Genomic DNA, 27,779 nt, shown 5'->3' with positions numbered 1-27,779 from the left:
TCGTCGGGCCCCTCTGTGACTGGTAAGAACCTTGACCAGCTCCCCCAGCCCAGCACGCTCTTGGGTTCCTGGCCCAGGGTCTAGTTCCTCCCCACCACGTGCCCCTCTCACTGGTCTCCAGGTAAGGCCCTGTCTCGCCGCAATGGGGCTCCCAGGTGGGAGCCCTGCACCCTCCCATAGACAGAGCACCCAGGGCAGGGCCGGGGGCTGGGTCTCCCTCCTTCCCCTCAGACAGACTCCCTCCTCAACCCGCCCCCTTCTTACCCCAGGATTGGCCGCAAGGCCACTATCCTGGTGCGGCTGCTACTCTTCGCCATCCTTGGCATGGCCGCAGCCTTTGTGCCCGGCTTTGAGCTCTACACGGCCCTGCGCTTTGCTGTGGCCACGGCCGTCGTTGGGTATAACTTCAGCAGCGTCACCCTACGTGGGTGTCTGGGCCCCGTGCCGTCAGCCGCAGAGCGAGGCCTTGGGGTCTGGGTGGCCACGCTCCCACGCTGCCTGTGGGGCCCACTCAACTCCCCGCACCTAACGTGATGGCACCAGCACTCCCTGTACCGGGCCAGGACCACAGCCCCTAACCTGGTGGCGTCTAGCCATGGCAGGGAGTGAGAGGGCAGGGTCTGGGCCAGCCTCAGACTCTGTGTTCTCACAGTTGCAGAGTGGGTGGGGCCCTGGTGGAGAACTCGGGCTGTGGTCCTGGCCCAGTGCACCTTCTCCATGGGGCAGATGGCCCTCGCAGGACTCAGCCATGGCGTCCAGAGCTGGAGGCTCTTCCAGATGGCTGGCGCTGCACCTGTCTTCCGCTCTTCCTTTACTTCTGGTGAGGAGATACTTCCCAGGCAAGCTGCCCCTCGGTTGGCTGCGTGTCCAGAGAGGTGTCTGGGAGAGGGAGCCTGTGGGGTCAGTGTGCACTGGGACAGCGGGGAGGCTCCTGGGGGAGTGGGGAGGCCCAGGTCCAGGCCCCAGGGTCACAGCCCGACCTACAGGGCTCTGCCGGAATCTGCACGGTGGCTCCTGACCTGCGGGAGGGTAGAGGAGGCTAAACAACCGATCCAGAGGGTGGCCTCGGTCAACAAGCAAAAACTCTCCCCCGAGCTCCTGAGCCAGGTACTTGCAGTAGCTGGTCCAGCCCTGCCCTGATCTGGCCACACAGCCTGGCCTGCCTGGCCCCTCACTCTGCACCTCCCTCCCAGATGGTCCCAGAGAAGACCGGCCCCACGGGCAATGCCCTGGATCTGTTCCGACACCCCCGGCTCCGGAAGGTGACCCTGATTCTCTTCTGTGTCTGGTGAGTGGGCCCACAGCCCTCGCTGAGGCCCAAACTAAAGGGCTGCCATGTCTCTGTGGATGGTGGCTGTCTGGGCACCACTGGGTCTCTTGCTGGCTGTGCTCCTGTCTCCTGTTGTGACTTCTGGCCAAAGCAATCTCTCCTTCTGAGCGTGATGGTGTCTCCTCACCCAGCAGTGACGGGGACTCCTGAACTCTCTGTAGGTTCGTGGACAGCCTGCAATACTTCGGCCTGGGCCTCAAGGTGGGGACTTTGGCCTGGATATCTACCTGACAGTTAATCTTCAGAGCTGTTGAGGTACCCACCCGCTACTCCAGCATCTTCGTGATGGAGCGGTTGGGCCTCAAGTGGAGCCAGTTGGGGACTCGGGTTTTGGGTGGCATCATGTGTTATCACCATCATCTTTGTCCCGGCAGGTACCAGGGCTGGCCACCCCCACCCCAACCTGCTGCCAAGGCCTGTTGTTTCCTTTTCAGGAGTGAGGGCTTTTCTGAAGTTTGGGTGCAAAAGGGGTGAGCAGTTTGGAAGGACAGGGCAGGGGCAGGGCCCAGGTGATGGGGTTGGCCACCCTCCATGTGGCTGACCGGCAGCCTCTACCAGATCTACCCGTGGTGGCCACTGTGATGGCTCTGGTGGGGAAGAGCCACCTGACCCCTGGGGACCCCTCTTCACCTCTTGGCTGCCCCTCTGCCCACCCCCCCCGTGTGGATCCCCACGTAGTCTCTCTTATGCTGGCCTCCCTTACAGAAGAGTCCGGCTAGCAAGACCATAGCAGCACATGAGCCCAACTGTCTGCTTTCTCTCTTCCCGCACCCCAACTGCTGGTCACTGCTAGAGAGAGTCACACTCCCAACAAGTCTGATCTATGAATCCATGGTCACCAGCACCAACTGGGTCTTTAGCAGCACCTCGCATCCCTACCAGCTTTTCAAGTCAGCTCGTTTTCCAACTCTCACCAGTGGCTGTTTCTAAGCTCCACTCTGCCTGCCTCCCATCCTTCTACCCCCTACCAGATAGCTTCTCCTCCTCCTCTCAGAGAAAGGAAAAGCCGCCCTACTGCCGCTCCCCAAACTTCCCACCAAGAAGTCTTTAACCTACGCTCCCTCCTCCCCCCGGTGGGATCTGGGAGCAGCTGAGCGGAGGCCCTGTTCCTCCTCTTACTCTCCTCTGCATCCCTCCTCTTCAGGCATGGGGACGGGGCGGGGGCGGGGTGGGGTGGGGTGGGGGGCGGGCAAGTTGTGTCTGGAAGGATGGGAGGATTTCCCTCAGTGGAGGTGGAGCCCAGATGGGGAGGCGGGTGCTCCAGGTGCTGGGAACAGTCTGCACGAAGGCATGGGGCTGGCTCACGTGGAGATTTTCCCAGCCTGCCTTGCCCCTTCAGTTCCTAGAGCCTGTGGCCAGTTGTGCCCCAGGACTGAAATGCTGTTCCTCCCCATCCCACCCCACCCCAGGACCTCCCCACCCCATTGGACACTGCTCCCCAGACACCATGGAACCCAAGGGTTCTGCTTCCAAGGGTCTGGCTGGGCCTGGGTTGTGGTCCTGTCTCCAGGGAGGAGGGACTGGGAGGGTGTGGAGGGTGGCAATTATGATGACACCTGGCAACTGTGCGGCCGCATTCTCAGCGCAGATGTGGACAGGGCCTGTTCGGCTGTGGGGAGTCTGTGGAAGGAGCGGGCTGTCCTACCGGGAAGCGTGAGTTCTCAGGTGTGGCATCTGGCCATTTCCTGCCCTCAGAAGGGGGGCTGCTCCTGGTTATACCTTCCTGTCCCAGGCCTCAGTTTCCGCTTTTTACATTGAGAACCAATTGCCTGGGGCCTGTCCACCTGGCAGGGGACCTTTGGGAACAAGTGCTCTAGGGCCTTGCAGTCTGTTAGGCCCCTGTGGGTATTCAGGTGATGCTATGGGGGACACTGAAGGGGACCCTGCCTGGGAAGCTCGCTCCAGGGCCAAAAGCCAAATCTCTGTGAGCAAAGCAAAGGTTCCCTCCTTCCCTCTCTCCCTCCCTCCCTTCTTCCTTCCATCTCTCTCTCCCTCTCTGCCTGGGAAGTCTCCTCTATCCTATGACACCCCCTCCAAACTTACACACGTGCACACTGTACTAGTTTTCTGTTGCTGTTGTAACACATTGTCACAAACTGAGCGGCTTTAAACAGCACAGATTTATTACCTTATAGTCCTGCAGGTCAGAAGGCCAAAATGGGTCTCACTAAGCTAAAATCAGGTGTCATAGGGGAATTTATTTCCTTGCCTGTTCCAGCCTCCAAAGGCTGCCCACAATTTCTTAGCTCACAGTTCCTTGTATCTTCAAAGCCAGCAATGGCTGGTCAAGTCTTAAGAGATGTAACTGAAGTTCATGCATTTTCATTGCTGTATTGCATTCCACTAGATAAATATACCACAGTTTATCCATTCCTCTGCTGATGGGGCATTTGGGCTCTTCTTTTTTTTTTTTTTTCACATTTGAGGTGTGTTGTCGTGAATGTTTTGGTACTCTTCTTGGATCATATGTACAAATGTTTGCCTGGAGTATGTAACTGGGAGTAGAAATGCTGGGTCATAATGTGTGGGGATATTCAGCTCTATAAGACAATGCCAAATTGTTTTCCAAAGTGGAACTATGAATAATCCTGCCAGAAATGTATAAAAGATAGATACTGGGTATTGTCATACTTCTTAAGTTTTCTTAAGCAAATGAGTGTAAATTATGGTCTTGATTTGCATTTCCCTCTTTATTAAAGAGGTTGAACATCTCTTCATATGTTTGTTTAAATTTCCTCTTCTTGCAATGCCCATTCATGTCTTTTGTCATTTTTCTATTGTCTCTCTGTTATTGATCTGTGGCTTCTTTACATATTCTTGATCCTTTTTCTCCCCAGTAATACAAGTTTTTCAATATATTCTCCCAGTTGTGTTTATTTTAACTCTATGATTTTCATTTCTGAGTAGTCAAATTTATAATCAAAAAAATTTTTTTTAATTCATTTATTTATTTATTTTTTTGGCTGTGTTGGGTCTTCGTTGCTGTGCGCGGGCTTTCTCTAGTTGCGGCGAGTGGGGGCTACTCCTCGTTGCGGTGTGCAGGCTTCTCATTGCGGTGGCTTCTCTTGTTGCGGAGTATGGGCTCTAGGCGTGTGGGCTTCAGTAGTTGTGGCACGCGGGCTCAGTAGTTGTGGCCCGCGGACTCTGGAGCTCAGGCTCAGTAGTTGTGGCACACGGGCTTAGTTGCTCCACGGCATGTGGGATCTTCCCGGACCAGGGCTCGAACCCGTGTCCCTTGCATTGGCAGGCGGATTCTTAACCACTGAGCCACCAGGGAAGCCCTATCATTTAAAATTTTATGTTTAGCATAGAATAGCATAGCTTTTGTGTCCTGATTAAGAAATCCTTTTTTGGTTCACCCTGCTCCCTCTTGTGCTCGCATTCTGCCCTGCCACGCGCTGCTCTCAGGAAACACAAGTCATCTCCCCCAGCAAGGTGGCCCAGCTTGCAGAGGAGGGCGCCATACCGCTCCACTTTGCCCAGCTTTCGGAGCACAGCACCGCCCAGACCAAGGGGTCTACACGCACCGCAGGCTCTGACCTGTACACTGCCTATGATTGCACAGTACCACCTATGGAGAAAGCCCTTGTGAAAACTGACATTCAGATACCTCTTCCTTCTGGGTGCTATGGGAGAGTAGCTCCATGTTCTAGCTTGGCTGCAAAACACTTCACAGAGGTAGAAGCTGGTGTCATAGATGAAGATTATAGAGGAAATGTTGGTGTTGTACTATTTAATTGTGGCAAAGAAAAGTTTGAAGTAAAAAAGTATGATAAAATTGCACAGCTCATTTGTGAGCAGATTTTTTTTACCCAGAAATAGAGGAAGTTCAAGTTTCAGATGACACTGTAAGGGGTTCAGGAGGCTTTGGTTCTACTGGTAAGAATTAAAAATGTATGCCAAGAACAGAAAATGAGAAAATGTTCCTTGAAAAGAAAGACTTTGCTTAAAGTGAAAAAAAAAAAGAAAAAAGAAATCATTTTTCACGTAAAGTCAAAAATATATTCCAGTAAAAGGAACTAGACCCTAGACGCTAGGTAATGTCTGATTCCATTTAAATGACGTTTTGTAAAAGGCAAAACTATAGAAACAGTGATTGCAAGAGATTGTGGAGTAGAAGGAGGAGAAACACAAGGGGATTTTAGGGGTAATGGAACCCCTCCACATCATGATTGTGGTGCTAGATATACTATTCTATACCTTTGTCAAAACCCACAGAACTGTACACGACAAAGGGTGTATTTTACTGTACATAAAATAAAAAGTATATAAGAGGTACAAATATAAAATTGAAAAAAGGCTGGGACAGGGACTTCCCTGGTGGTCCAGTGGTAAAGAATCCACCTTCCAATGCAGGGGACACGGGTTCAATCCCTGGTCAGGGGAAAAACAATATATATATATATTCCATATATTTTCTAATAAAAGTTTTGTTCTTTAAATTTGGGTCCTTAATAGGGCTGAAATTTTTGTTTATGGTGTGAGACAGGAACCAATGTTAATTTTTTTCCATTTACTGACCTGTCATGCAAGTCTGTCTCTCATATATCAAGATTTGTTTGGGACGTCCCTGGTGGTCCAGTGGGTAAGACTCCACACTCCCAATGCAGGGGGCCCGGGTTTGAGCCCTGGTCGGGGAACTAGATCCCTCATGCGTGCCACAACTAAGAGTCCGCATGCCACAACTAAGAAGGCTGCATGCCGCAACTAATGATCCCGCATACCACAACGAAGATCCCGTGTGCTGCAACTAAGACCCCGTGCAGCCAAAATAAATAAAATAAAATAAATATTTTTAAAAATTGTTTGCGGGGCTTCCCTGGTGGCGCAGTGGTTGAGAGTCCGCCTGCCGATGCAGGGGACGCGGGTTCGTGCCCCGGTCCGGGAAGATCCCACATGCCGCGGAGCGGCTGGACCCGTGAGCCATGGCCACTGAGCCTGCCCGTCCGGAGCCTGTGCTCTGCAACGGGAGAGGCCACAACAGTGAGAGGCCCGCATACCACAAAAAAAAAAAAAAAAAATTGTTTGCATAAATCTATTTCTGGGCTATTTAGCTATTCCTGCATTGAGACCACCTTGTCTTTAATGAATATAACTTTATAATAGATTCTGATGTTTGGCAGGACAAATCATTCCTCCTTATTATTCTTCAGAATTGTCTTAGGTATTCATGCCCTTTGTTCTTCCATAGTAATTTTAGAGTTATCTTGACAAATTTCACAAAAAAATACCTTTTGGATTTTGACTGGATTTGTACTGAATCTACAGATCAACATGGGGAAAAACTGACAACTTTTATTCATGACTATTAGATATCTCTCCATTAATTTTTCTTTTTAACGTATTTCTGTAAGTTTTATAATTATTTTACACGCAGGTCTTGCACTTTTTTTTTTTTTTTTTTTTTCCCTGCTGCGTGGCTTGTGGGATCTTAGTTCCCTGACCAGGGATTGAAACCCAGCCAACAGCAGTGAAAGTGCTGAATCCTAACCACTGGACCTCCAGGGAATACCCTTGCACATATTTTAAAAACATTTTTTATTGTGGTAAAATATACCTAACATAAAATTGTTCATTTGAAACATTAAAAAAAATTTAGCAAAGCTAAACGTAAAATTGACATACAAAATTGTAAGATATTCAAAGAGTACATTGTGGTTCTTTGATATACATATATATTACAAAAGGACTCCCTTCATCTAGTTAATTCACACATCTATCACCTCACATATTTATCTTTTTGTGTGTATGTGTGAGAAATTTATGTTCTACTGTCTTAGCAAATTTCAATTATACAATATAGTGTTATCAACTATAGTCACCATGTTTTTTTGTTTTGTTTTGTTTTGTGTGGTATGCGGGCCTTCCTCTGCTGCGGCCTCTCCCGTTGCGGAGCACAGGCTCCGGACGCGCAGGCTCAGCGGCCATGGCTCACGGGCCCAGCCGCTCCGCGGCATGTGGGATCCTCCCGGACTGGGGCACGAACCCGTGTCCCCTGCATCGGCAGGCGGACTCTCAACCACTGCGCCACCAGGGAAGCCCTATGATCTCTTCTTTGACTTCTGAGATAGTCACAGGTTTTATTAACTTAAAAATATATATTTATAAAACAATAAACTTTAGAAGAAATATATGTATATTCCATGTTCATGGATTGGAAGACTCAATATTTTTGGTAAGATGTCAGTGCTTCCCAAACTGACCTATAGATTCAATATAATCTCAATCAAAAACACAGCAAGCTGTTTTGCAAATATCAACAAACTTATTCTAAAGTTCAAATGGAAACGCAGAAGACCTGGATATCCAACACAGTAGTGAAGAAAAACAAAGTTGGAGGCTTCACACTACCTGATTTTAAGACTTCCTATAAAGTCTTCCATAATCAAAATAGCATGGTATTGGCAAAAGGATAGACACATAGAGCCATGGAACAAAATAGAAAGTTCAGAAATAGACCCACATAAATATAGTCAACTGGTCATAGAAGCAAAGGCAATTCAATGGAGAAAGGATAGTCTTTTCAACAATGGTACTGGAATAAATTGGATGACCATATGCAAAAACTTAATGTAAAAAAAAATGTAAACCCAGATCTTACACCCTTTTCACAAATTAACTCAAAATGGATCATAGACCTAAATGTAATACACAAAACTATATAAAACTTCTAGAAGACAACATAGGAGAAAATCTAAGTGACCTTGGGCTTGGCAATGAATTTTTAGATATGACACCAAAAGCAAAATCTATGAAAGAAAAAAATTGATAAATTGGACTTTTTAAAAAAAAGATTTATTTATTATTTATTTTGTTTATTTTTGGCTGCGTCAGGTCTTAGTTGCGGCACATGGGCTCTTTGTTGTGGTGCACAGTCTTCTCTCTAGCCGTGGTGTGCAGGTTTTCTCTCTCTAGTTGTGGCGCGCAGGCTCCAGGGTGCATTGGCTCTGTAGTTTGCGGCACGCAGGCTCAGTAGTTGTGGCACGCGGGCATAGTTGCCCTGCAGCATATGGGATCTTAGTTCCCCTGACCAGGGATCAAACTTGTGTCCCCTGCATTGTAAGGCGGATTCTTTACCACTGGGTAATTAGGGAAGTCCCAAATTGGACTTTACTAAAATAAAAAACTTCTGCTCTGCAAAAGATGCTGTTAAGAGAAAAAAAAGGCAAGCCAGAGACTGGAGAAAATATTTGCAAAACATAGCTGATAAAAGACTTGTATCCAAAATATACAAATAACTCAAAACTCAACAGTAAGAAGGTAAACATCGCAATTTAAAAAACAGGCAAAAGATCTGAAGAGATAACCCACCAAAGAAGATATACAGATAGCAAATAAGAATATGAAAAGATGCTCAACATTATTTGTCATTAGGGAATTGCAACTTAAAAGAATGAAAAACTAAATAAAAGAACTCATCTATTATTATGGCTAAAATCAAATAAATTGGCAAGGATGCAGAACAACAAGAATTCTCATTCATTGCTGGTGGGAGTGCAAAATGGTATAGCCACTTTGGAAGACAGTTTCCAGTTTCTTACAAAGCTAAACATAGTTTTACCATATGACTCAACATTCATGTTCCTAGGTATTTACCCAACTGATTTGAAAACTGTATCCACACAAAAACCTGCATGCAAATGTTTATAGCAGCTTTATTCACAACTACCAAACACTGGAAGCAACCAAGATGTCCTTCAATAATTGATGAATGGATAAACAAACTGTAGTACATGGATACACTGAAAAATATTATTCAGTGATTTTTAAAAAACAAGCTATTAGGCCATGAAAAGATATGAATGGCCTTAAGTGCATACTGCTGAGTGAAAGAAGCCTGTCTGAAAAGGCTATATAGTGTATGATTAAAGGTATATGACACTCCAGAAAAAGCAAGATATACTGTAAAAAGATCAGTGGTTGCCAGGGGTTTGAGAAGAGAGAGGAGGGTTTAACAGGTGGAGCACAGATTTTTTAGGGCAGTGAGACTTCTGTCTGATACTCTAATGGTGGATACATGACTCCATGCATTTGTCAAAACCCACAGGACTTTACAGCCCATAGAGTGAACCTTACCATGTACAAATTAAAAAAAAAAATCATTTAGGAGATAGAGGGATCCCAGGATGGAATGCAGACTGTGATAAATGAATGTAACTGTATTGCACATGTATGAAAAAATATGGAATTTTAAATTATTAAGCTGTTATTATTAAGCTAATTTAATCTCATTGTAGTCAGAAGACAGGTCTATATGATGCCTATTCTTTGAAATTTGTCATGAGAACTTTCCTGGCGGTACAGTGGTTCAGACTCCCTGCTTCCAATGCACGGGGTGTGGGTTTGATTCCTGGTCGGGGTACTAAGATCCCACATGCCGTGCAGTGCGGCCAAAAAGAAAAAAAGAAAATTTCTGTCGAGGCTTGCTTTATTGCCTAGTGCATGATAAAGTTTTGCAAATGCTCTGAGTAGGCCTGAGAAAAATGTGTATTCTCTAGTTGTTAGATGCAGAATTTTAGAAATGGTCATTAGTTTAATCTTGTTAATTGTGTTATTAAAATAATCTATCTTTGCTAAGTTTTTACATTTTGACCCCTTGAAAAGGTGCATTGAAATTTCTCATTATGGTATTACAGCAATCAACTTCTCCTATGAGTTATACTCATTATTGTTTTATATATTTGAAGACATTTATTAGGTTCATATATATTTAATTTTTTTGGTGTACTGAACCTTTTGTCTTTAGATAATGAATCTCTCTATTAATGATACTTTATGGGCTTTTGTTTTGTTTTGGTAATAGTATAGCTAAATCAGATTTCTTTTGATTACTGTTTGCCTAATATAACTTTTTCCATACTTTAACTCTCAGCCTTTTCATGTCCCTATGCTTTAAGTGTGCCTTCTTACAGAGTGACCAAGTTGTCATCAAAATCAAAACACTTGTGAGAGGGAAAGGGGGCGCTATGAATAATTACACAAGCATAAAAGACATAAACTGGGTATGTTCTGGGAAATACTGGCCACCCTGTTTATTTATTTTAAAATATTTATTTATTTATTTGGCTGCGCCCAGGTCTTAGTCGTGGCATGTGGGCTCTTTTAGTTGCAGCATGCAGGCTCTAGTTCCCTGACCAGGGATGGAAACTGGGCCCCCTGCATTGGGAGTGTGGAGTGTTAACCACTGGTACCACCAGGGAAGTCCCAGCCGCCCTATTTAAAAACAGCATATTAATTTGATTTTTAAAAAGCTCAATCCAACTATCTCTTTTAACTAGTGATAATCAATATACTTTGATTCATTTTTCCAGTCACAATTACTGAAATCCACTTTTTCTACGTTTCTTTTTTTCTTTTCTTCACTTTTTCGATTGAGGTCTTGTTTTTGTTTTTCCCTTTAGCCTACCTTTTTCCACTACTGTTTTCTAGCTATATTATTGTAGTGGTTATCCTTAAAATTTTATCATGCAAATGTAACTTTGAGGGACTTCCCTGGTGGTCCAGTGGTTAAGACTTCGTGTTTCCACTGCAGGGAGCATGGGTTCGATCCTTGGTCAGGGAACTAAGATCCCACAAGCCAGGCAGCGCAGTGTGGCCAAAAAAAAAAAAAAAAAAAAAAAAAACCGAAAAAAGTAACTTTGAAATCTTGGTGTCTTTCTCCTACACCTTGAACAATAGAAAGATTTTAAGATACTTCAGCTCTCATCGTCTCCATCCTGAAATATATTATTGCTGCCCACCATTTTATCTTTTTTTTTAACTCCACAATTGAACAGACCTTTTATTATTTAATGCAATCAATATTTGGATTTGCTTACATGTTTACCATTTAGATTGCTCATCACTGCCTATCAGTTTGTTGTCTTGACATAATTTTCCTCCTCCTTATCCTCTTTTTTTTCCCCAATGGTTCCAGACCCATTTATTGATGAGTTCCTCTTTTATTCAGTTTCTGAACTCTTTTTTGCACTACACTGTATGTTTGGCCATGCTATGAGGCTTGTGGGATCTTAGTACCCCAACCAGGGACTGAACCTGGGCCCCTGGCAGTGAAAGCTCAGAGTCCTAACCACTAGACTGCCAGGGAATTCCCACCAAAACCATTCTTAATTGTTTGAATTTTGTATTATTTTCGGATTTTGCATTTTCATATAAATTTTATTTTATTTTATTTGGAGCATCCCCCTCCTTAACTTTTAGAAGTTCCATTAAATCAGATCTGTTGCTTCCTCAATTTTTGACTATAACTCTCTTCATTTTACTCTAATTGACAGATAATTTTGCTGAGTAAGCAATTCTAGGTTGGCTGTTGTTTCCTATCAACATGTTGAAGATACTCTTCACTCTCTTCTGGTTTCCTTGTTGCTTAACAACTTTTGGTTATTTCTTTAAAAAAAGAAAAGAAAAAGAAAATTCAAAAGTCTTAGAGTTAAACAATGAGTTTTCAACATTATAAAGCTATTTATAACAGTAATTAAAGTAGTGGTAACATTTTACCCTTATGAAAATGTCATACACTTCAAATCACAACTTGGATCCTCAATGATTCAAGTGTTTTATCTTACACAATATGGGTTTGGTCAGTTTTAAGATAAAATTCCTCCAAATATGTTGTCCACAACTTTTCTTTCTTAACAGCAGTCTGTAGACACGGCTCATTTGTCCATGATCTATCTTCTCTCTAGATGTTTTTGAAAATCTTTTCTTTGTCACTGGTGTTCTGCAGCTTTGTTACAGTAGGTTTCTCTTTTATTTATCCTGCTTGGGATACACTGTTTCCTGATTCTAAGGATTCATGTTTTTCAAATTTTAGAAAATGGATTGCTCTTATCTCTTTAAATATCGCTTCTCTCTTTTTCCCACTGGGCCTGCAACTAGATGAACGTTAAATCTATCTTCTAATTCATCTTTGTGTCAAATCTATTTAACCTTCCCTTTAGTGTGTTTATTTCAACAACTTGTTATTCAATGGTTTTTATTTTTAGAAGTAGTGTCTTCCCTCCAAAGGTGTCTGCTTTTTGCCTCTGGTTATAAGTCCATTTCTGTAATTATAACTTCCATCTCTTACTCTCAGAATGACTTAACTTCTTGTGGGTTAGATAATATTTGTTTTGAGCCCTTGGCTTGATCTTATTCTGTGAGAGCCTTGCAAGCTTAGTTTGGAGAAATTTTCCTTCAGAGAAGACCTGCATCTGCTTTTGCTGGTAGCCAAGGGGTGCCCCAACCCAGGCCCTCTTCAGCCCTGCTTAGTTTCCCCACTTTGCTGCTGTTCCAAGGTAATATCCTTACAGTCAGTGCTGCTACCTCACTCCTCCCCTCCGCCTGCCTTTCCAGCTTGGCTCTCTGTTGCTGTCTGTCACCCTACCATTTTGGTGCCCCATGGCACCAGCCCTATCTCCTCACCTCTGTGACCAAGGCTTGCAGCCACCCACCTTGGCCTCAGTTCATGGCCACTTCAGAGCCAGATTTGTATGTGTGTGTGTGTGTGTGTGTGTGTGTGTGGTTTGTTTTGTTTTTTAAATTTATTTCTTTATTTTTGCCTGCATTGGGTCTTCGTTGCTGTGCGTGGGCTTTCTCTAGTTGCAGGGAGCAGGAGCTACTCTTCACTGCAGTGCGGGGGCTTCTCATTGCAGTGGCTTCTCTTGTTGCAGAGCACGGGCTCTAGGCACATGGGCTTCAGTAGTTGTGGCACGCAGGCTCTAGAGCACAGGCTCACTAGTCGTGGCGCACAGGCTTAGCTGTTCTGCGGCATGTGGGATCTTCCCAGACCAAGGCTCAAACCCGTGTCCCCTGCATTGGCAGGCGGATTCTTAACCACTGTGCCACCAGGGAAGCCCCTGTTTTGTCTTTTTAAGGAATGGTCCCTGGAGACCTCTCCTACCTTTTGCAAGACTGGTGGTGCCTCAGTGTGTGTGTAAACAAAGTTTCCATTGTGGGGAAGTTGCAGGAGAGCTCCTCAGAACTTAGTCATTCATGATAACAGAAGCAGAGCATTTTCTAAAACATTAAAGAATCTTAAGTGCTCTATACACATCAGGGATGGGTGGGCCAATGGGGGACAAATTAAGAAATTTCAGAAGCAAAGGAGGGAAGTACAGAGAACATCAAGGTTGGAATCCAAACTGTTTCAAGCCAGTTTCTGGCCAGTGCCTCCCACGCTGGTCCCTGATATCTGAAAAGTGGTGTCAGTGAAGACTGAGCTGCATCCTCTCTTTGAACAGATGGCAAAGGAAAACAACTTCAAGGTAGAGTTCAAATCCCAGCATCATCTCAGGAGCTTTCACCAACATGAGGCAGCAGAAAGCCCCCGTTCCTGTTCTCTGGACGTGCTATTATGCAGATTGAGGGCCATAGAAGCCAAACAAGATGATAAGTTTGCCACCATCATGGATGCAGTAGGGGAGTTTGGCACATTCCAGCGGAGGCTGGTGGCCCTCACCTTCGTTCCCAACATCCTGTCTGCCTTTTTCTTGTCTGCTGACATCTTCATGTTCACACCACAGAAGCCCTATTGCAACACCAGCTGGATACTGGCAGTGGGCCCCAACCTGACGGAGTCTGAGCGGCTGAATCTGACCCTGCCCCGAGCACCCAATGGCAGTTTCCTGACTTGCCTCATGTACTTGCCTGTGGACTGGGATCTGGATTCTATCATCCATTTTGGGCTCAACCACACAGACTCATGTCAAGATGGGTGGATCTATCCTGAGGTCAAGAAGCGATCACTGATCAATGAGGTATGCCTTGTCCTGAGTTGTCTGTAGCTAACCCAGGACCCCAGAGATTTGCCCTCACCCTCACTGAACAGGTGGGGAAACTGAGGCTCAGGGAGGGGAAGCAATTGGCCCAAGGTCAACCCGCAGAGGCAGGGCCAGGGCAGAAACAGGCTTCCTGCTGCCCAGCCCTGGTCTTACAGGTCTTAGCCAGGAAGCTAGAGTAGATTGGGATTGGGGACTAGGGGCAGATGTCAGGTGGCAGGGTTTGCCACCTGCCCAGGGAATTGCTTCTGTAGTTGTGGCTCTGCCCTCTGAAATCACAGAAATTAGGGAACTGGGGAAAGAAGCATATTTGATCTGGTACCTCTTATGGAGTTTCTCAGCCTAAGCTGCTACCTGGGCCCTTCACAGCACAGACCTGCCCAGTTTGATTCTCTAGGGTGAGGCCTAGCATCTGTACTTGGAAAAGGGTCTTGGGTGATTCTGGCCTTTGCTTGGTTACCTCTTCACCCAGCCCCCTTCTTGGCCTGTGTCTCTGGTCCCTCTCTCCAGGCCTAACTCCTGGAGTCTGCCAGATGCAGGATGGGATGCAGAGGTAACAGAGCTGAGGCATGCTGCACACACAGTTACCTGCCTCTGTCCCAGGCCCCTTCTGCCTAAAGGCCCACCCTGGGTGGAGGGTCAGTCTCGACCTAGAAGGCCCTGGGTGGAGGCCTGTGGCCAATCCCTGCATATAACCCCCAGTTTGACTTGGTGTGTGGCAAGGAACCGAACCTGGAAATCGTGCAGAACATGTACTTGGCGGGACTCTTGACAGGGTCTTTCCTCTTCGGGTTCATAACTGACAAGTAAGTCTTCCAGAGTTCCCTCTGGTCCCCGGGACACCCCTGCCTCCTCCTTGTGGCCATTCAGAGCCGAAGAGTCTCAATGTAGGGGAGGCAAGGGTAGGGGCCCTCCGGAGGCGGGTGTACGGCTCGGGGCCTGGTCCTGGTGCTGGGAGCGGGCTGGGGCCAGCCACATAGGTCCATGCACTTGGCGCAGTCTCCCCTCCCTTCCACGCGCGCAGGCTGGGCCGCCACCCAGGCATCCTGCTGTCGCTGCTGGGGCTGATCATCTTCGGCTTCGGGGCAGGCTTTGTCAACAGCTTTCACCAATATCTGTTCTTCCGCTTCGGCGTGTCCCAAGCTGTGGTGGGCTACACCATCAGCAGCACGTCTTTAAGTGAGGCGGGGCGCGGAGGCGGGGGGTGGGGGGCGGGGCGCGCGTGTACCTACTGGGAGCCCGCAGGACAGGGGGAGTTGTGGCCCAATCAGGCAGGCTGTGGAGGCCTAGAGATGGCAGAGAATCTGTGCCCACACTGCCCTTGCACCGTCATCCCCCTGGTACCCCACACATCCCCCCTTCATACCCCTTGCTTCCCGCACCTGGGCCAGGTAGCTGCTAAGCCCTCTATATGTATTGCCTCCTTTCATCCTGGCAACTGTCTGTTCGGTAGGCACTAATCTATTATTCCTTTAGCTCAGGAGGATACTTGAGCCTCAGGAAGTTAACCAACTTGCTCAGGGTCACAGGCAGTTAAGTGAAGGAGCTGGGATTCCACCCCAGGCCTGTGTGATGCAAAATTCCCAAGTGCCCGTACATTTATTCAGCCTCACAGCTGCCGTGGCCTGGTGTGGAACCTGCTGGGGAACCCTGCTCTCGCTTCTCATTGGGACATTTTCAGAGCCCAGCCAGAGGGAACTGGGTCCTCCACAAAGGCCGAGGTCTAGGTGGCCAAAGCACTGATGCACTAAGAGCCAAGACAAGGACAGGGATGTCTTGCCTTGCCTGTGTCAGGCCACATGTGAGGTACTGTACCCAGGGCCAGAGCTTCTCAATGACAGGCGTGTGGTCAGAGGGGAGGTGTCCAGAGGGAACAGCCAAGTTGAGGACAGACTGGAGGCTATGTCTGTGGTTTGGAGCGCAGGCAAGTGTGCCCTGGGGGCGCAGAGGCACTCTGCCTGGCTTTGAAGTGCTGTCTCTGGACCCGGATCCTGAGCAGGCAGAAGAAACCCAGTCCCTGAGCAGGGCTGGGGCATCTCAGAAGGCTGGGGGCAGGGGCAGCCCTGGGTACCCTGAGCTGATTATGATTTTGTCCTCTTGGCCTCTGCACAGTCACTGAGTGGCTAGTGGGCATGCCCCGGGCCCACACCACCGTCCTGGGACACTGCTTTTTCGCTATGGGGGTCATATTCCTGACGGGACTTGCCTACAGCCTTCCCCACTGGCGGCTGCTGTTTCTGGTGGGTGGGGCACCTGTGTTCCCCCTCATCTCCTATATCTGGTGAGCAAACGAATACAGGGCATGCACAGGGATGGGTCTGTTGGGCTGGAGATTGAGGGGTGTGGAGGGTCCTTGAAGGGCTGGAGGGAAGACATCAGGGAAGCCCCTGATGTTTTTAATTGTAGGGGAGTCACAGACCTGAAAGACTGAAGCTATGAAGGGACAACTGATGGAGCAAACCTTGGAGGAGTAATGAGGAGGGACTGGGCACAAGAGCAAGATGGCACTGCTTTCTTTTTTTTTTTTTTTTTTTTTTTTGTGGTATGCGGGCCTCCCTCTGCTGTGGCCTCTCCCGTTGCGGAGCACAGGCTCCGGACGCGCAGGCCCAGCGGCCATGGCTCACGTGCCCAGCCGCTCCGCGGCATGTGGGATCCTCCCAGACCGGGACGCGAACCCGGTTCCCCTGCATCAGCAGGCGGACGCGCAACCACTGCGCCACCAGGGAAGCCCGTCACTGCTTTCTATGGGCAGGTGGCAAAAGGAGAGGAACGGAAGAGAAGGCAGATAGGGAGGTAAGAGGGAGAAAGCTGAAATCACCTTGTTAAGGGTTAGGCAGTTCTGGGTGAAGAAATGATCATATTGAATCTTGACATGATCACATGTTATCTTTACAAGATGGGCGTGAGTCTCATGTCCCAGAGGCTTGGAGGGAGGGGTGAGGGAAAAGGCTTCAGAGGGTCAGAATAACTTGCCCAAGGTCACACAGCTAAAAGGTGGGAGACCTGAGGGCTTCCCTGGTGGCGCAGTGGTTGAGGGCCCGCCTGCCGATGCAGGGGACACGGGTTCGTGCCCCGGTCCGAGAGGATCCCACGTGCCGCGGAGCGGCTGGGCCCGTGAGCCATGTCCGCTGAGCCTGCGCATTCGGAGCCTGTGCTCCGCAACGGGAGAGGCCACGGCAGTGACAGGCCCGTGTACCGAAAAAAAAAAAAGTGGGAGACCTGGGATTTGACTCAGCCTGTCTGGCTCCAGAGCCCCTGCATTTTAACCACTGCACCGTACACAATATGGATTGTAAGAATTGGGGCTACCAGTTAAAAGTGAGGGCACCTAGGTGGCTTGGAGACCTTCCAAATTGTGCAGAAGCTGGAGACCAGCTTTAACAGTCGTTGAGATACCCCTAATGAGTGTGAGAGCCTGGACCCAGCTGATGCCAGGTAGCATGGCATGTAGCTGGGAAAGTGGGTTTCATGACTTGATCTTTTTTTGGCGGGGGGGTAGTTATAGTTGTTTTACAATGTTGTGTTAGTTTCTACTGTACAGCAAAGTGAAGTAGAGTTCCCTGTGCTATACAGCAAGTTCTTATTAGTTATCTATTTTATACATATTCTGACATATATATGTCAGTCCCAATCTCCCAGTTCATCCCCCCACCCCCTCATGACTTGATCTTAAAACATTTTTTTAAATGTTATTAATGCAATTGATGCATATGGTTAAAAATTAAGTAGTATCAAAAGGTTTGTGATGAAAAACAAGTCAACAATTTCAGCTCCCCTCAGCCCTCAGATCCTTTCCCAGAAGCCATCACACTGATCTCCCTTAGGGCTTTCTTCTGGCCGATGTCTACATAGTTGTACATTCTATGAGTAGACAGCTTATTGAATGGGGCACAATTTTTCTTCAACCACTACCTGCAGACATGTCCTGTCAGCTGTCCCTTCCCTGACACTTGACAATATCTTGGGCAGGTTGTATCTCTTTTCCATCATTCTGGGTTGTAAGAAAAAGTCTCATTTTGATCATTAAGCTTCACTGGCAGTCATTAAAAAATCCAGTCATGTCCCATTTAAAACTTGGTCTTATACCCAGTTCACACCTTTTCCCTGGTGGCTAGGTAGCTCAACCTAGTCTGTTCTGACCTTTGCTTTCCTCCTCTGTCTCTCTGCTCTGATATTCCAGGTTCCCAGCATCAGAGAAAAATGACAAAAGATGTGTTATCAATGGTCAGTGTCCTCCGTAGGGCAGATGTTCAAATGCCCCAGGAGCCCATCTGTGGGTCTTCAGATTGTTGGCATTTCCAAGTGCTCCAGGCACTGTCTTTGTGACCTCCTCCAGCTCCTGTCCCTAGCAGTTCACCCCATAGCCTCTTTCTGCAGAGGTCTTCTCTCCCTAGCACATGGGGTGCCTTCAAGACATCAGGGTCCACTTGGCTAAAAACTCATTGGCCCGCACCCCCCAGGCTGCCACTGTGGGCTGCTCCCACCAACCTCCTGCCTGACCATACCCAGAGGGAGAAGGGACCCCAGTCTCTGGGTTTGTGTAAGTCCTCCAAATTCAGGAGACACACAAGGACTCTACCAGAAACTCTTCTGTCTAGGGTACAGGTACCAGGGCAAGCCCACAGGTTTCTGAATCAGCAAGCTCCAGCCAGAGAATGGAAGGACAGACTACCTTTCTCTAAGGCAGTGCCCTTCACCAGGCTTGAGTTGATGAGCAACGTGGGGAGGGGAAGAGATTCAAGACGCTCTCACTTCCACGAACAGGAAATTCCCAGCCTTTCTAGGTGGCTAAGGGAGGTGGCTGCTGGGCTGTTTTGTATTATTATTACTTTTTTAATAAGTCCCATCCTGAATGTGGTAACACCTCTCTTTAGAAGGTGAGGTTATCAGCCATTCTTGCTAGCTTTGGGACTTAGCTGAAATTCCAGGCAAAAAAGTTCCACGTTACATTCGATTATACCGCTCTTCCTTTTCTCTGATTTCATTTTTTTCGTGATAGCATTTGGAATTTTTTTTTTTTTTTTGGCTGTGTTTGGGTCTTCGTTGCTGCGTGTGGGCTTTCTCTAGTTGCGGCGAGCGGGGGCTACTCTTCGTTGCGGTGCGCGGGCTTCTCATTGCGGTGGCTTCTCTTGTTGCAGAGTACGGGCTGTAGGCGTGCGGGCTTCAGTAGTTGTGGCTCACGGGCTCTAGGGTGCAGGCTCAGTAGTTGTGGCGCACAGGCTTAGCTGCTTCGCAGCATGTGAGATCTTCCTGGACCAGGGCTCGAACCCATGTGCCCTGCATTGGCAGGCGGATTCTTAACCACTGAGCCACCAGGGAAGCCCTGGAATTTGTTTTATGAAAATAAAACTGCAAAACATTCTCAAATGGTTTTTTGTTTCTTTTGGCCATGCTGTGCGTGGCACGTGGGCTCTTAATTTCCCAACCAGGCATCTAAACCTGTGGCCCCTGCATTGGAAGTGCAGAGTCTTAACGACTGGACCACCAGGGAAGTCCTCAAGTGGTTTGGAGGATACAAGTTAGGGTTTTCTTTTTTCTCTCCTGTCCCCTACATTATCTGTGTCCTCTGGGGTCCATTTTTTTCGACTTATTTTGGGCCCTTTTTTTTTTTTGGGGGGGGGGCCCTTTTTAATTGGAGAGGTTTTCTTTAATATTTGGTGACCTTGGATCATCCCTTCATATTTAAAAGCAAGTCACTAAGAAGCTAATGGGGGAAACTGAGCAGGAGCTCCTTGACTGGTAATCCTTTAGGGCAGTAGATTGCAAATTGACTGGAGCATCAGAATCACCTGGGCACTTGTTAAAACATTGAGGATAGGGCCCTGCTCCCAGAGTTTCTGGCTCAGTAGGACTGGGATGGGGCCTGAAGACCTGCATTTCCAGCAAGTTCCCAGATGATGCTGATGTGGTTGATCCACTGATCACACTTTGAGAACCACTACTACTGGATGATCTCATGTCAGGTACATTTTCCCTGAGGGATCCCAAAGCCAGTGAGTTGCCTGGCTCAGGCTGCTCTGCTCCCCAGTGGGGCTGGAGGCTGGTACTCTGGTTATCATCATGGGACTTCTGCTCCGTTCCCCTATTTACCCTCAGCCTTGTCCCTGCTCTTGATGCCTCTCTTCTTCCTCAGCCTTGGTGCCAAAAAGTCGGCCTCTGTGCATCAGTGCCAAATTGAATTTCAGAGACAGAGTTTTGTTTGTTTGTTTGTTTTTGTTTTTTGGCTGCATATGGGTCTTCACTGCTGCATGTAGGCTTTCTCTAGTTGCGGCGAGCGGGGGCTACTCTTTGTTGCGGTGCGCGGGCTTCTCATTGCGGTGGCTTCTCTTGTTGCAGAGCACGGGCTCTAGGGTGGGCCTCAGTAGTTGCAGCACGCGGACTCAGTAGTTGTGGCACGCAGGCCCTAGAGAGCATGGGCTTCAGTAGCTGCGGTGTACAGGCTCTAGAGCGCAGGCTCAGTAGTTGTGGCGCACAGGCTTAGTTGCTCCGCAGCATGGGGGATCTTCCCGGACCAGGGCTCGGACCCGTGTCCCCTGCATTGGCAGGCGGATTCTTAACCACTGTGCCACCAGGGAAGTCCCTTGGTGACTTTCTTGAGGACAGTTTTGCAGCCTTAGAGTGGAGAAGGATAACAGGGTGACTGGTTGCTGGCCCCTGGGTCGGGGGGGGCAATAGGAGCAGGGGCAGGTAGAGGGGATGACGTTGTCTCTAGAGTCCTGGGTGTGTATGTACGGTGACCAGCCACAGAGTCCAGGCTGGGGTGGGAGGAGGGACAGTTGCAAGAAAACAGCAGGGACTGATGGCATAGTTTTGTCAAGAGTGCCTTATCAGGTTCATACTAGCTCTCACTCTGTGACCTTGGGCAAGCCCTTACTCCCTGAGGCTGAGAATAAAATGGGAATAATCATACTAGGTTCAGGATTGGGGGGAGATTAACAAACTGATAAGATAAGGGCACTTAAGAAGTGCTTTAAATGTTAATCTGTATGGATTCTTCAACCTGGTAGCATTGGAAAGAACCAAGGGCCTAGGGTTATTTTGAGGTCAAAGGCAATGGGAGATGTGGCCCGGAGGAGATGGGCCAGAGTGGAGACCTCCATTCACCTAGGCAGGGGCTGGGCCCTGGGGTCAAATCTGGGGTCCTGCCCCCATACTCTCCAGGCTATTAGGAGATGGAGAGGAAACAGGAGAATTCCCCAACTACAAGAACGAGGCTCTAATAGAGGTTGTGGACGGGGAGGACAGTATGCCTGGCACGTGGGGACAATCCCCAAGATAGAAAACAGATCTTAGAGGCGGCTCCGAGGAAAGGAAGCTGTAGTGCAGAGGCAGCCAGTGGGCAGGGTGTCACTGAGCAGCAGTGGGTAATGTGTATGGCTTGGGCAGGGGACGGGCTGACTGCCGGGCTGGGGGGGTGGGGGAGGCCAAGGTTGATGGTTGCCTTCAGGGCCTCCAACATCTGAGTCACCTCATGCTGGAGCAGGATGGCCGCCGCTGAGGCTGGGATGGTGCCAACTTGGGTCTGCGGGGCATCTTGGAGTGATGGGTAAGAGAGGGGCGGGCCATGCAGGATTCTCCCAGAGTCTCCACGGTGGCTGATGATGAAAGGGAAGCTGAAAGAGGCCAAGCAGTTGCTGTGCTATGCAGCTGGTGGGAACAAGAAGACCATTCCTTTAAGTCTGCTGGATAAGGTAAGAAGCTTCAGGCCTAGAGTGGGACCAGGGCAGGGGGCTATGCAGAGGGCCTCTTCCCTCCTCATCCTTTCAGGTGGGACCTCGGCCCAAAGGGTGTCCCCAGCCCACTGCTTGAGGCGTATGGTGACGGCAAAATCAAGCCCTGCCAGGGGAAAGACAGAGGCCAGGCTGGCCCTGTGGGGGGCAGGCGGGCCTCGTGAGTCCTGTTGGGGGAAGGAGCAAGCTGGGGTCTCGGCCCTGCCTCTGGCTGGTCCTGCTTGTCCTGTAGCTGCAGCTGCCTGGAAAGAAGGTGACTATGGCCTCTATCCTGGACTTCTATAGCAACAGGCACCTCCGCAAGGTGACCTTGGTGATGGGCAGCATGTGGTGAGTACCCAGCAGGGACTGCAAACGGCCTTGCAGGCCAGTGGTACAGGGAGACAATGGGAGCATGGCCTGAGGACCCTGGTGCGGCCTGCAGAACCCAGATCTCTGTGCTCATCTCTCTCCTCCGTTGCCACCCTGCTGCGCTCTCCTCTGCCTCTGTCTTTAATCCTGGCCCCGGCTTTCTTTGTGTGTCTTTTTCTCTAAGTGTCTCTCTTCAGGCAATGAATTCCAGGTTTGCTCTCGGTTGCAACTATTATATGCTGAGCCTCAGGATGAAGGAATTGGGAGTGAACATCCACTTCACACAAGTGATTCCTGGCATGATGGAGGTGCCCGCCCGGCTGTGCTGCATCTTTCTCCTTGAGCAGTTAAAGAGGAAGCGAAGACTGATTTTGACTTTCTTCCAAGGTGCCCTCATGTGCTTCCTTAGCCTTCTGCCCCCCTCAGGTACAGCTTCGCCTAACCTCCCACTTCACGTCCCTGATGGCACCCCCAGCCTTCCGGCTTCCTCAAATCCCTCCCTCCTGCCTCCTGCCCCTATCCAGCCAACACAACACCTTGGCAGTTAGCCTCATGCATCCACAGCCCACCTGCCCTACAGAGGCCCCGGCACATCCTGAGCAGGGGCCATTCACGAGAGCACTGCCCTCTCGGAGGGGAGGGCGGTATCCCAAACAGGGCGCTTGCAGCTCCCAGAGGCCTGGGAAGGGAGGATGTGCTGTCCAGAGGAATCGTCCTTGTGCAGGAGAGTGGGCAGGCTTCTTCTGCCTGATTCCAACTCCTGTCAATAATTAAATGTGAACAGATGCAGCAAAAGTAGTCCTTCAACTGCTACCCCTGCCCTGTCTCACCTGTAGTCTCACCAGGAAAAAATCACTTGCCCACTGAAGATTGAGCGTAACATTGGACCATACTCTCAGGAACAGTTCTTGTATGGAGGCCACTCCTTCCCAGGGCGGGCACAGTACCCTGCGCCCTGTCAACTTAGAACTAGGGAAGGAAATGGGAGGGTGGGCTGGCAATATTTTCAGAATTTCAAAGAACCCTAAGACAATGCATATGCTCCAGGTCACAAGGCTAGAAGTGTGGCAGGGCTGAGGATGTGGACATTAAGATGTCAGTGTTGGGAATATCCTGCCGGCCCAGTGGTTAGGACTCCAAGCTTCCACTGCAGGGGCCCCTGGGTTCAATCCCTGGTCAGGGAGCTAATCTTAATCCCGCAAGCCACGTGGCATGGCCAAAAAAAAGATGTCAGTGTTCATTCACCTGATCAGAATTGCTGACCAGAAGAGCCCCCTCAGCCGCTGGGGCCGGGATGGCGGAGCCTGCATCCGGCATCCACTTCAAGGGGCTCCCTCACTTTCCCTGGGGTCTGGAATTTTGTGTGTCTTGACCTGGACTCTTCCTCTCCCAGATGTTGGCAGTGTTGACAGGCTAAAACAAGACGGGGGAAACAAAGCCATTGTTCAATTTCTATTGTTTGATGGTTTTTTTAAAAAGTGAGTCTATAATGAGTCAAGCAGAAGTGTCTGAAACTCTCACATGTGTGAGAGAAACTAGGAGGAAAATCCCCAATATATAAAATTCGATCTCCGGTTTCATCCCAGAGCCAAGTAAGGCCAGACCCAAAGTGGGGAGTGGGGAGGCCTAGGGCAGGGTCCAGCAGAGGCTGATAGGGAAGGAGCTGAAACTCCTGGCTCCAGGTCAGTGATCAGGGGGTCCAGCTCCCAGCTTCCCCAGGCCTGAAGAAGGGCGTTTCCCAGGCTCTTTTCTTCCTCCTCCAATGTACGTGTCTGGAGTTGGGCATCCTGGAATGTCTAGCTGTTCAGGCCCCAGGGACCAGGCTTGCAGAGGATGAAGGGGAAGTGGGGAGAGCCCTGAGCAGGGAGCCCAGCACACAGGGTGCAGGCCTGGGGCTGAGTGGATGCTCCAGTAGGAGGTGGCCGTGGGGTGGGTGAAGCTGGGTGAACATGTGGAAGACAGGGAGGCAGACGTGCAACAGCTGAGTCCACACAGTAGATGGTGGCCTGAGAGGCCACAGAGGTCCCACTCCACTGACCAACTCTCCCACTGCAGATGTACTAATTCCCGGCCTGGCTGGGCCTCTAGCAGACTGACCCTCCTCTGAGTCTGCTGGCTAGCTGACCAGGTGGTCTGGGTGGACCTTCAGATGCCTTCTAAGAGGGATGGAGGGAGGACCGGTGGGCAGGCCCCCCAACCTGCCCCGAGGGAAGGATGGCCACAGACTCAGGTGGTCACATTGTCTGGCCACAGAGTTGAAATCCCTCTTGGTCTTGATAATTGTGCTTGGAGAGTTCAGCCTGGCTGCCACGGTCACCGTGTTCTACATCTACACTTCTGAGCTCCTCCCCACTGTCCTCAGGTAGGGGGCCTGGTGGGTGATGGCCATGGGTGCATGGGGTGTGTGGGGCAATAGCAAAATGAATAACAGCAGCTGAGATTGGGTAATCACCTGGTGAGAGGCACCCTGCTAAGCAATTTACATGGGTTACTCCATTTAACCCTCACCAAAAAAAATCCCCCTAACACCATCATTAACCCTATTTCAGACAGGAAATCAGAGAGATAAGGGCACTGGCTCAAGGTCAAACATAGCAGGTGACAGAAGTGGGATTTGGACCTAGGCAGTCTCACTCCAGTCCCTGACTTGCACTGACTGCCTGAAATGTGACTGGGCCGCTCTGAGGTTCAGGCCCTTCTCCACGGGATCCCTTGGTGGTGGCTGCAGTATCCTCCTCCCCACCCACCCCCGCATACCCACGCTATGGTGTGTGGTCTTACTTTTCCCACTCCTGGACCCATGAAGAAACTACTACCTACCTTGCAACAGTAAAGAACTAAATTCTCCAAGGTTACACAGTGAGTTGGGACAGGGTGGAGATGAGGGTGTGGGGTTTTCCCTAAAACCTTTTTCCACCCTTCCCAGTCTCTGGGCCCAAGAAGCCCCCAAATGAACTTTCACCTCCCCTTCCAGGGCAACAGGTCTGGGGCTACTGTCTCTGGTCTGGGCGGCTGGAGGTATCTCATCCTTGATAGCCGTCAACCAGAACATCGCCACCCTACCCATCTTTCTCTGCTGCATCTCAGCCTTCGTGGCTTTGTTCTTCTGCGTCAAGCTGCCAGAAACGCAAGATCAGCCCATCCCTAACAGCCTGGAGCACCTCCCGCCAGAGAGAAGGTAGGTGTGTGAGGCTTCTGGGCTCTGGTCAGAACAGGGCCTCGTTCTCAAGCACTGTCCATCCCTGCCCCTTTGCCAGCAGGGCCTATGATACAAAGGCTACTCTATGTCCACAGCAGACTCCCTAGATCTACTGGATGCTGCCACGTACCTCTGTCCAGCTCAGCCTCTGCCAGCTCCCATCCTGCCTGGCTCTCCTGACCTAGACTGGGCCACGTCTTCTTCTTTCCTCATCCCCTGGTGCCTGTCTGGACTGGGGTGATGCCCTTCGAAATACTCAGGGCTCCCTCCCCTCCCAGGGCACAGGGGACTGGCTTGGAACCAGCTTTCTGAGTACCTCTCCATTCCTTTCTGAACTCCCAGTTCCTCACAAAGGACCCAGTCTTGATTTACGACTCTGGCCTCTTGGCCCCAGTAGCCCAGGACCCCATGTGGGAAATGGGTTCCACCCAACTGCTTCATGGGCACTTCTGGTCTCTGGTCTCCTAAGTGCCCCTGGAGAAAGCTTGTCATGATTGGTAGAACCATCCTTTCTGGGATTTGGGCCAGCAAAGCCCAGAACTCTCTTCCTGGACCTGAGCAATAGGGAGGGGCAGAGGCTGCTTGATGTCCTACAGTGCCCTCTGCTAATAGCACAGGGGCCTTTGGCCTTCCTCAGTCCTCCTCCCCACCATCCTCCTGCTCCTTGCCTCCTTTTTCAAACTCTCATTGACACCACCTGTGCTAGGCATTGTACCAGGGCTGGACTGTCAGAGGTAAGAAGCCCCCAGGCTTAAGCAAGCCGTAGTTTATAGGGAGACAGATATGCAAACAGTTATCACCAATGGACTCTGACACAGGACGTATAGGGACCCCAGGAGGGAGGAACTTTAGCTTGGGGAGTTGGGGCAGGTTTCCCAGAGAAAGTGATATTTGAGTAGGGCTTTGAAGGATGAATAGGCGTTTGCCCCATTGTAGAGAGGGGGAGTGCCATGCAGCAGAGTGACAGCATAGTAGGTAAGAACACAGGCTCTGGAGCCAAAGGGTCTGGATTTCTATCTCTGCTAACACTTCCTAGCATGTGCACAGGGAAGTTACCTAATACTTCTGAGACTCAGTTTCTACATTTGCAGAATGGGATGATAACATAGTAATAATAATAGCTAACCTGTATGGAGCATTTACCATGTGTCAGGTCCTGTTCTAGATACATGCCTTTTCTCATTTCATCCTAACAACCACCACATACAATAGTGACAGGTAGATCCTGTCACTATCCCATTTTACAGGTGAGGAAACTGAGGCACAGAGAGGTAAAGACACGGAGCTGAGCCTTCCTGTCTCATAGGGATTTGGGAAGGTTACACCCATATAAAGTGGTTGGAGGAATTTCCTGGCGGTCCAGTGGTTAGGACTCTGCACTTTCAGTGCAGAGGGCCTGGGATTCGATCCCTGGTCAGGGAACTAAAATCCCACAAGCCACATGGTGCAGCCAAAAATAACTAACTAACTAATTAATTAATTAATTAAAAAAATAATAAAGTGGTTGGCACAGTGGCTCGAGGCAAGTGCTCAGTAAATGCTCGTGATGAAAATGGTGGACAGTGTCGCAAAGATGCAGAAGAGTGAAGGGTCTGACTGGGGTTGGGAGATGGAACAGGTCTGCTCCTGGACGTGAGGGTCCCTCACGGGCTCGTGGCGAAGCTTGGCTGGGGACCCGCCAAGGCGTGGGAAAGACCCACCTCTCAGGAATGCAGAGCCAGGCCTGGCCGGTGCTGCTTTTCTCAGCTCCCAAAAAGATGCAGCTCATGAGTTTTTCTCCAATGGTTTCTTCAGGACCGTGAGCGAGGCCATGTCGAGCGAGGACATGTTATGTGACGATGTGACAGAGGAAGTGGCCAAGAACACCATTTTCAACGCCACGATGACAAATATGGACCAAGACAGTCTCTCCAACCTGTCCTTGCAATCTGGAGAAGAGGAAATAGACAAACAGGAGGACTGAGGGCCAGGCGCCCAGATGATCTCGGGCTGGAGTTGAGTGGCAGGATCTGGGGCTGTGGATCTCAGACCATGATTTCCGGTCCCAGTCCAGCTTGAGGGGGCAGGGTCAGTCCTGCCCTGAGGCCAGCCCTGGAGATCCAAAAATGGCCCCTTCTCGGGGAGCTAGGGCGTGATTCATTCCAATAAAGGTACCATGTTGGACTTGAGACCACTAGGTCAAAATTGGCTGTGTCTGGAGGACCCAGAGGCCCAGGCCAGGAGGAGAGTGGTTCAGACAGGCTTGTCAGAGTCCGTAATGTCTTAGCTGACCTCTGAGGACAGAGGAGTTGTCTGATTGGGGGGTGTGGGGGCGCCGTGTCTGTGAGGGCCGGGAGTGGGCAAGGGCGCCACTCGCCTCCACACTGCCCAGGCGTCCGCTAGTGTGGGTGGTCTTCCCACTCAGGTGCAGG

The 27,779-nt window shown here is 49.5% G+C and overlaps 1 protein-coding gene across 1 annotated transcript; it reads left to right on the top strand.

Moving 5' to 3' along the window:
* The first annotated feature begins 851 nt into the window (after window positions 1-851).
* LOC102990926 (solute carrier family 22 member 14) lies at window positions 852-27,523 on the top strand. Its single transcript, XM_055079881.1, has 11 exons — window positions 852-1,288; window positions 13,552-14,067; window positions 14,791-14,894; window positions 15,113-15,267; window positions 16,201-16,369; window positions 21,659-21,779; window positions 22,051-22,148; window positions 22,381-22,595; window positions 24,423-24,531; window positions 25,144-25,347; window positions 27,163-27,523. Exons 2-11 carry the CDS (start codon window positions 13,552-13,554, stop codon window positions 27,329-27,331), a joined length of 1,860 nt encoding a protein of 619 aa, XP_054935856.1. The 5' UTR covers window positions 852-1,288; the 3' UTR covers window positions 27,332-27,523.
* The last annotated feature ends 256 nt before the right edge of the window (window positions 27,524-27,779 follow it).

This window comes from Physeter macrocephalus, chromosome 18, assembly GCF_002837175.3.
Source record: "Physeter macrocephalus isolate SW-GA chromosome 18, ASM283717v5, whole genome shotgun sequence".
In the NCBI taxonomy this organism is placed as follows: domain Eukaryota; kingdom Metazoa; phylum Chordata; class Mammalia; order Artiodactyla; family Physeteridae; genus Physeter; species Physeter macrocephalus.
This window is presented reverse-complemented; position numbering and strand designations above follow the sequence as displayed.

Excerpts from the sequence above, each read along its gene's own strand:
- LOC102990926 (XM_055079881.1), top strand. The coding sequence starts at position 13,552 with ATGGCAAAGGAAAACAACTTCAAGGTAGAGTTCAAATCCCAGCATCAT. Across the intron at positions 15,268-16,200 it reads CATCAGCAGCACGTCTTTAA|TCACTGAGTGGCTAGTGGGC; the intron begins GTGAGGCGGGGC and ends GCCTCTGCACAG. Across the intron at positions 22,596-24,422 it reads TAGCCTTCTGCCCCCCTCAG|AGTTGAAATCCCTCTTGGTC; the intron begins GTACAGCTTCGC and ends GTCTGGCCACAG.